The 9568-nt window shown below is 45.3% G+C and overlaps 1 protein-coding gene across 1 annotated transcript in view; it reads left to right on the top strand.

Annotated features, from left to right (window-relative positions):
- The first annotated feature begins 777 nt into the window (after nucleotides 1–777).
- LOC138968621 (potassium voltage-gated channel protein Shaw-like) overlaps nucleotides 778–9568 on the top strand; it is a 19969-nt gene continuing 11178 nt past the window's right edge. The window contains exons 1-5 of the mRNA XM_070341220.1: nucleotides 778–1944; nucleotides 2857–3102; nucleotides 4018–4188; nucleotides 5935–6145; nucleotides 6438–6608. Coding sequence (XP_070197321.1) covers nucleotides 1769–1944; nucleotides 2857–3102; nucleotides 4018–4188; nucleotides 5935–6145; nucleotides 6438–6608 — 975 coding nt within the window. The 5' untranslated portion in view covers nucleotides 778–1768. The remainder of the gene's footprint in view (nucleotides 1945–2856; nucleotides 3103–4017; nucleotides 4189–5934; nucleotides 6146–6437; nucleotides 6609–9568) is intronic.

Raw genomic sequence — 9568 nt, 5'->3', positions numbered from 1 at the left:
TGCTTTCATTGTTCTGGATGCTGTCCGATTATATGGAGTATTTTGAAGATTTGTTTATTTCCCAGTCTTCCTTGAGTTCAAGAAAGACGGACCAAAGCCATCGTGTAAAAAAGAGAAGATCGCCAATCGATTCAATAGCGGGAGATCTTTAGAAGAAAAAGTGTCGATCCTTTTTGGCTTATGGCCTTGAAATTTGAACTTGAAATTCATGGATAATTTTGTTACATGATCCAAAAAATTATTGTGCGCGTCAGTTGACAGACATTGGGTTCTATTGCGACAGTTTAACAGTTCCATGCGATTTCAAACGGACTTCGTCATCATAAGACGTTGGGCTGTTCAACAGCTGACAGAGAGAAGTTTGCCATAGTTTTAATTACAGCATCTTAGCTGGATTTATTCTAATTTATCACCAGGGACATCCTATAAACACGAATCGAAGACGCGTCGAGTAGATGGTTCTGTTGAATCCTTGTTCTTCGCAGTGCAAAATGTGGTGGCCGTAAAATTTCTGAAGAGAACTGCACTCACGATGTTCACAAGCTTGTCGGAAGACTCCCTCATTAGCCACGAAAGTGCGCGTCGAGTGGAACGCAGCTCTTGAAAAGTGTAGCATGGAATCACAGGTCGTCAATCGATGGTTTCTGTTGAATCCTAGTTCTTCGCAGCGCGGGATACGTTAGTGAATCTTCTGAAGATAACTGCAATCACGACGTTTAAAAGCTTGTCGGAAAACTCCACCGCTAGCTCTTGAAAAGCCTCAGTGTAGCAATCCCAGGTCGCCAATCGATGATTTCTGTTGAATCCTAGTTCTTCGCAGCGCGGGATACGTTAGTGAATCTTCTGAAGATAACTGCAATCACGACGTTTAAAAGCTTGTCGGAAAACTCCACCGCTAGCTCTTGAAAAGTCAGTGTAGCAATCCAAGGTCGTCAATCGATGGTTTCTGTTGAAGCCTTGTTCCTCGCAGCGCTGGATGCGGTAGTGAATCTCAAGAGAACTGCACTCACGACGTTCAAAAGCTTGTCGGAAGACTACCTCACTAGCTCGGAAAGTGCGCGTCGAGTAGAACGCAGCTCTTGAAAAGTGTAGCATGCAATCACAGGTCATCACTCGATGGTTTCTGTTGAATCCTTGTGGTGGTGAATTTTCTGAAGAGAACTGCAATCACGACGTTTTAAAGCTTGTCGGTAAACTGCCTCGCTAGCCAGGAAAAGGCGCGTCGAGTAGAACGCAGCTCTTGAAAAGTGTAGCCATCACAGGTCGTCAATCAATGGTTTCTGTTGAATCCTAATTCTTCGCAGCGCGGGATGCGTTTGTGAATCTTCTGAAGAGAACTGCAATCACGACGTTTAAAAGCTTGTCGGAATACTCCACCGCTAGCTCTTGAAAAGCCTCAGTGTAGCAATCCCAGGTCGCCAATCGATGATTTCTGTTGAAGCCGTGTTCCTCGCAGCGCTGGATGCGGTAGTGTATCTCCTCAAGAGAACTGCTCTCACCATGTTCAAAAGCTTGTCGGTAAACTGCCTCGCCAGCCAGGAAAAGGCGCGTCGAGTAGAACGCAGCTCTTGAAAAGTGGAGCCATCCCAGGTCATCAATCACGCTGGGTGCTTTCCCGGTTGTAAGTCTCTTGAACAACATTCATCGAAATCACACTATTTAGAAGCTCAGTTATTCGAACACAGCCTCCTCTAGCGAGGAGAGCGCGTCGAGTAGAACACAGCTTCTGAGAAGTAAGCTTATAGCCACCCGCTCAGGTCGTCGATCCATGGTTTCTGCTGAATCCTTGTTCGCAGCGCTGGATGTGCTGGTGCATTTTCTGAAGAGAACTGCACTCACGATGTTCAAAAGCTTGTCGAGTCAGAGCCTCACCAGCCGGGCTAATGACGCGCGTCGCCCAAGCGTAAGCGGCGGGCCGACCAGGAGATCAATACCCAACGCCAGGTTGCTCGAAGTTGATTGTGTCTTATGTGTTCTGTGATGAGATTGTTAACCTTGTCATTGTGCATGTGGTTGGGTGGACCCTCGAGGAAGAGTGTATTACTTATATTTGTATTTAAGATTGTATTGATTCATTGTAAATGTTACAACCACCCTCTCTTTCTCTCTCTGTCTCTATCTGTCTCTCTCTGTCTCTCTGTCTCTCTGTCTCTCTCTCTGTCTCTCTGTCTCTCTCTCTGTCTCTCTGTCTCTCTCTTTCTCTCTCTCTCTCTCCAGGGTTTCATTTACTAGTGCGCCCTGCGCCTTGGCGCATTGAATCTGAAAATGTCCCATCACAATTCCCTTCAGTGCGTCAAAGGGCGCATTGAGATTACGTACCACTGCGCCACCAAATGAACACTTTAAGTCGGATTAAACTCTCTCACACACACACACACACACACACACACACACACACACACACACACACACACACACACACACACACACACACACACAGATAACACGATATAGCGGCTAATTCTCAGATGGCACCATATTGCACCATTTTGCATCTTTGGTCAAAACGCGCACAGGCCTCTTTGGCGCTTCTTGCCTTCGACTATGTCCCATCGGAATTCGGTTGAGTGGGACAAATGTCCCCATTGCCTTTTTCTCCCAGGCTAAACCCTGTCTCTCATTATATTGTATTTTAGCGTGTTTTATGTTCCTGATTGCTTGTATTACTTAGTAGGTAAATTAATATGTTTTATGTGCCTGTGTGTTTTGCCCTATGTTGTGAATGTTCTTATGTCTTGTCTGTTTGTCATTAACATCATTAAAAAGAAATGTTAGAATATTTATACAGTTTTTGGATTGATTAAACGCCCCAGAATGATGTGCTTGGCAACTAACAAATAATAAATTCAAAAAAAGGTTGCCAGAAGTCGAACAGACCGACGATGGACCTGGGCAGTTACTGGACTACCGGGAGAGGAAGATTTCGTTCCTCCTCAGCAAGAAGGGCAGCCCCCTGCCAGCCATCGCAGCCTCGGACATGGTGGATAGAGATAGGAGAGAGTCCTTCAGCCGCTTTGGGGACGACGTTGAGCTCGACACGCAGATCATCCGCATCAATGTCGGCGGGACAATGTTTCACACCACTAGAGACACGCTGAGAAGGTCCGAGTGTGTGTGGTGGTAGGGTTTGTTTCTGTGTGTGTGTGAGTGGGGGAGGGGAGAGAGTTTGTGTGTGTGTGTGTGCGTTATTGAGTTGTGTGTGTGTGTTTGGGTGTGTGTGTGTGTTCGTCGTGCGTGCGTGTGTGTGTGTGTTTGAGTGTGTGTATGTGTGTGTGTGTGTGTGTGTGTGTGTGTGTGTGTGTGTGTGTGTGTGTGTGTGAGTGATGTTGGTAGCAGTGGTGATGATTTTTGTTGCATGTGTTGTTTTACTTCATGAGCAGTCAAGAGGATCCTGGTAAAGTATTAACTACCAGAGTTAGGCCGGTCCGCCAGCTGTCCTCAGACAAAACAAAACAACACCTTTAACGTTGATATTTGTTGTAGTTGATGTGCTTATGATACTAGAGCTCTGAGACTCAAGACAAGATGGAAGTCTAGTCCTTGGCAAATTTTAAGATCACATTGGGGTTCAGTTTTGACGATAAAAAAAGAACAATAATCTTAATGATGTTTATGCTAGAGCTCTGAAATGCGCATTCTTGAAGTTTGGGGACCTACCTACATGATGGCAGTCTGCTTGTCCCTCGCAAAATTTGAACAGAGCGGGATGTACTTCAGATACCCAAGAAAGGGAACTTTTTAAACTTTTTTTAAACTTAAATTTAAAAACTTAACCAACTTTTAGACTTTGATAAGTAATAATAGACGCGTTGGAATTCTGGTTGACAGGTGTCAATTTTCAAGGTCAGAGCGGGTTCGAGTTTGGGTAAAAACTGAAAACTTTCATTTTCTTTAGCGTTTTTAAAGGTACAGTTTGACGTTTCGCAGACAGCCAGGTTTCCATGACCGATACAATTTTGGTTTATCGTTGTCAAATGTTGAATGTTTTACCTAATACTGGACTTCGAACATCGGCAGGTTTCCAGAAACTTTCTTGGGTAACCTCTCAGCCTCATCTCCTTACTTCAACCGACGCAAACGAGAATATTTCTTCGATCGGAATCCTTCCATTTTCGCTTCCGTATTGGATCTGTTCAGAACCAACGAGCTGCATCTACCCCGTAACCACTGTGGAAATACTGCGCTCAAGTATTGTTTTTATTTATTTTTTGCTTTAGAAATAATGTGTGTGGTACGCCGGTGTCACGAACTGAAAACTCTGCCTGAACAATCCTTCTCATTGCGGTCAATGCGCATGCGCTAACATGGGGGGATTAATCAGGTCGTGAACAACCTAACCCTAACCCTCACCCTTACCCTAATCCTAACCCTAACCCTAACCCATGGTTCGTTCGGTCAAAGGGGTGCATTTTTTAAGTCCAAGATTGGCGCATGCGCATTGACCTCAATGAGAAGGATTGTTCAGAAGAGAGCTGTTTCAGTTCGTGACACCGGTGAGGATGGGGGAGGGAGAGGGGGAAGGGAAGGTGGTTGATAGAGTCACGTGATAATGTGCCTTCAGCGGGTCAGATCTCTCGTAATAGACGATTTTCGGAAATAACTCCTTCGGGTTTATATGATGATCGATGAAAGGGTGCTTTTTCAGTTCTCTGACAAAAAAATGTCACACGTGCTCCAGTTCACGTCAGTGTTTCCGACACACCCCTCGCTATTGATTGGCCCCTCCAATGTTTTTTCCGAGTAAAAGCAAGGGTATTCACTCTGTCGCAACCCATACAAACCCGACGTAGTTATCTTCGGAATTCGTCTATTGCTTTTGGTGCATTGGTCAGTCTTGCAAGAAGGGCTGCTGGGGCGTAGATCACCTCCCATAATAAGGTGCCTTAGCGGACCTGATCTCTCGTAGAAGATCTCGAGAGTATGGTGAGTAGGGCACCGCAACCGTGCGTACCTTTGTACTAACTTGAATGCACCAGAAGCCCTCCCCCCCCCCCCCCAAAAAAAAAAAAAAAAAAAAAAAAACTACACTTGAAAAACAAAAGAATTCTGTACTCACCGGTACAAACAAACAAACAACAACAACAACAACAACAACAACAACAACAACAACAACAACAACAACAACAACAACAACAACAAACCAACCAACCAACCAACCAACCAACCAACCAACCAACCAACCAACATTAGAAAGTCATGGACATCGGCCGCCTTATCGGAAGGTCGTCAGTTCAAATCCCGGCCGCGGCCGCCTGGTGGGTTAAAGGTGAAGATTTTTCCGATCTCCCAGGTCAACTTATGTGCAGGCCTGCTAATGCCTTATTCCCCTTCGTGTGTACAAGGAAGCACAAGACTTTGGGATTTTTTACCCTTTGTGCCAAGGATACAATACCAAGTTCGCACGAAAAAGATCCTGTAATCCATGTCAGAGTTCGGTGGGTTATAGAAACAGGAAAATAGGAATAGGCGTATGCTACAAGGTCATTATGAAACTGAGCGTTTCTTTTTTTCCACAAATTTCACTCCCTCAGTTGTGAAGTCACGCTGACGCTTGGCTGACCTGACGCACGAAAGCGGCGTATGGCTGCCTGAATGGCGGGGTCACGTAAAAACGGTCATACACGTAAACATCTACTCGTGCAAAAACACGAGGGAACGTGGGAGTTTCAGCCCATGAACGGAGAAGAAGAAGAAGAAGAAGAAGAAGAAGAAGAAGAAGAAGAAGAAGAAGAAGAAGAAGAAGAAGAAGAAGAAGAAGAAGAAGAAGAAGAAGAAGAAGAAAAAGAAGAAGAGGAGAGGGCCCTCTAAAGTTCAACTGAGTCCCGTGGTCCAAGTACTCCCCACGTGTTAAAGTTGGGGAGTCCGGGGCCCTTTAGATGGAGCGTCAGTGGGGAGGAGGTCTGTTGTCATGTTCGGAATATGTTTCTTTCTCAGGGAGCTTGAGTTCTGGGAGATCCCCGCTATCTGGGTGTCAGCGTGCTGCTGGAGCAACATCCACGACGCCATCCAGGACAAACGTCTGTTCCAGGACCTCAAGTCCTCTCCAGCAGAGACCTTCGATTCGCACCTGGGCCTCTTGTCATGGCGTGAGTGGATCTGGAAACACCTCTACGCGGAGAGCACCCGTAAATCTAGACTGTACCGGGTGAGAAAAACTGTACTATCTGCGTCTGTATCGTAAATCTAGACTGTACCGGGTGAGATATACTGTACTATCTGCGTCTGTATCGTATACAAGCATGGCGCAAGAATGGTTGACAACATCTACCACACGAAACTGTACACATGTCTGAGGGAGACCCGGAGAGAGAGAGAGAGAGAGAGAGAGAGAGAGAGAGAGAGAGAGAGAGAGAGAGAGAGAGAGAGAGAGAGAGAGAGAGAGAGAGAGAGAGAGATCAATTTTGCAATCAATCACTCTGGCTTTCTGTTCATTACAGATCTGGAATAACATGATAGCAATGGTTATTATTGCTACGCTGGCGATTTTTTTCATTGACTCGACAACAGAGATTCATCCTCACGACTATTTCGACAAGTATATCGCCCGGCACAATGGCTCTTCTCGTGGTGATGGCCCAGCACCACATCGCAGACAAAGCATAGTTTGGGTACGTTGTAAAAGTAAGCTCTCCCTAATATCATCTTGGTACAATTAAGCTCTCCTATCATCTGGGTACAATGCAAGTAAGCTCTCCAACCATCTTGGTACAAGTAAGCTCTCCAACCATCTTGGTACAAGTAAGCTCTCCAAACATCTGGGTACAAGTAAGCTCTCCCAACATCTGGGTACAAGTAAGCTCTCCCAACATCTGGGTACAAGTAATTAAGCTCTCCCAACATCTGGGTACAAGTAAGCTCTTCCATCATCTTGGTACAAGTAAGCTCTCCCAACATCTGGGTACAAGTAAGCTCTCCCAACATCTGGGTACAAGTAAGCTCTCCCAACATCTTGGTACAAGTAAGCTCTCCCAACATCTGGGTACAAGTAAGCTCTCCCATCATCTGGGTACAAGTAAGCTCTTCCATCATCTGGGTACAAGTAAGCTCTCCCAACATCTGGGTACAAGTAAGCTCTCCCATCATCTGGGTACAAGTAAGCTCTTCCATCATCTTGGTACAAGTAAGCTCTCCCATCATCTGGGTACAAGTAAGCTCTCCCAACATCTTGGTACAAGTAAGCTCTCCCAACATCTGGGTACAAGTAAGCTCTCCCATCATCTGGGTACAAGTAAGCTCTCCCAACATCTTGGTACAAGTAAGCTCTCCCATCATCTGGGTACAAATAAGCTCTCCCAACATCTGGGTACAAGTAAGCTCTCCCATCATCTTGGTACAAGTAAGCTCTTCCATCATCTGGGTACAAGTAAGCTCTCCCATCATCTGGGTACAAGTAACCTCTCCTAAAATCTGGGTACAAGTAAGCACTTCCATCATCTTGGTACAAGTAAGCTCTTCCATCATCTGGGTACAAGTAAGCTCTCCCATCATCTGGGTACAAGTAAGCTCTCCCAACATCTGGGTACAAGTAAGCTCTCCCAACATCTGGGTACAAGTAAGCTCTCCCATCATCTGGGTACAAGTAAGCTCTCCGAACATCTGGGTACAAGTAAGCTCTCCCATCATCTTGGTACAAGTAAGCTCTCCCATCATCTGGGTACAAGTAAGCTCTCCCAACATCTGGGTACAAGTAAGCTCTCCCAACATCTGGGTACAAGTAAGCTCTCTCAACATCTGGGTACAAGTAAGCTCTCCCATCATCTGGGTACAAGTAAGCTCTCCCAACATCTGGGTACAAGTAAGCTCTCCCATCATCTGGGTACAAGTAAGCTCTCCCAACATCTGGGTACAAGTAAGCTCTCCCAACATCTGGGTACAAGTAAGCTCTCCCATCATCTGGGTACAAGTAAGCTCTCCCATCATCTGGGTACAAGTAAGCTCTCCCAACATCTGGCTACAAGTAAGCTCTTCCATCATCTGGGTACAAGTAAGTTCTTCCATCATCTGGGTACAAGTAAGCTCTCCTAACATCTGGGTACAAGTAAGCTCTCCCAACATCTGGGTACAAGTAAGCTCTCCCATCATCTTGGTACAAGTAAGCTCTCCCAACATCTGGGTACAAGTAAGCTCTCCCAACATCTGGGTACAAGTAAGCTCTCCCTTCATCTGGGTACAAGTAAGCTCTCCCTTCATCTTGGTACAAGTAAGCTCTTCCATCATCTTGGTACAAGTAAGCTCTCCCATCATCTGGGTACAAGTAAGCTCTCCCAACATCTGGGTACAAGTAAGCTCTCCCAACATCTGGGTACAAGTAAGCTCTCCCAACATCATGGTACAAGTAAGCTCTCCCAACATCATGGTACAAGTAAGCTCTTCCATCATCTGGGTACAAGTAAGCTCTCCCATCATCTGGGTACAAGTAAGCTCTCCCAACATCTGGGTACAAGTAAGCTCTCCCAACATCTGGGTACAAGTAAGCTCTCCCAACATCTGGGTGCAAGTAAGCTCTTCCATCATCTGGGTACAAGTAAGCTCTCCCATCATCTGGGTACAAGTAAGCTCTTCCATCATCTGGGTACAAGTAAGCTCTTCCATCATCTGGGTACAAGTAAGCTCATCCATCATCTTGGTGCAAGTAAGCTCTTCCAACATCTGGGTACAAGTAAGCTCTCCCAACATCTGGGTACAAGTAAGCTCTCCCAACATCTGGGTACAAGTAAGCTCTTCCATCATCTGGGTACAAGTAAGCTCTCCCAACATCTGGGTACAAGTAAGCTCTCCCAACATCTGGGTACAAGTAAGCTCTCCCAACATCTGGGTACAAGTAAGCTCTCCCAACATCTGGGTACAAGTAAGCTCTCCCAGCATCTGGGTACAAGTAAGCTCTCCCAACATCTGGGTACAAGTAAGCTCTTCCATCATCTGGGTACAAGTAAGCTCTTCCATCATCTGGGTACAAGTAAGCTCTCCCATCATCTGGGTACAAGTAAGCTCTTCCATCATCTGGGAACAAGTAAGCTCTCCCATCATCTTGGTACAAGTAAGCTCTCCCAACATCTGGGTACAAGTAAGCTCTCCCAACATCTTGGTACAAGTAAGCTCTCCCAACATCTGGGTACAAGTAAGCTCTCCCAACATCTGGGTACAAGTAAGCTCTCCCATCATCTGGGTACAAGTAAGCTCATCCCAACATGATATTTTTTTTTTGTATTAAGTAGTCAAAGACATGAATTTGTATACATTTCTCTAGTGTTTTGCCAACACAGCTTAGGAGAGAGATTGGACGATAATTACTAGAGGCAGGTTTCACAATCTTCAATCACAGACTTCCTTTTTTTTCAACAAAATCAATCTTGACAGAGATCTTTGAAATAGTGTTTTTATTAAAGCCTTACATCCTCCTGGATGGAATCAAGACAAAAACTTGTATGGAGACGCATTCTTGTCGACATAATGTGATAGCTTGTTACAGTACTCTATCAAACAAAGGGATAGACGTAAACAGAATTGGGTAACGATTTATTCAAAGAATATTGTCCAGAGGCTTTAATAAATTAAGCAATAACAATGC

The sequence above is a fragment of the Littorina saxatilis genome, linkage group LG6 (genome assembly GCF_037325665.1).
Source record: "Littorina saxatilis isolate snail1 linkage group LG6, US_GU_Lsax_2.0, whole genome shotgun sequence".
NCBI lineage: Eukaryota > Metazoa > Mollusca > Gastropoda > Littorinimorpha > Littorinidae > Littorina > Littorina saxatilis.
This window is presented reverse-complemented; position numbering and strand designations above follow the sequence as displayed.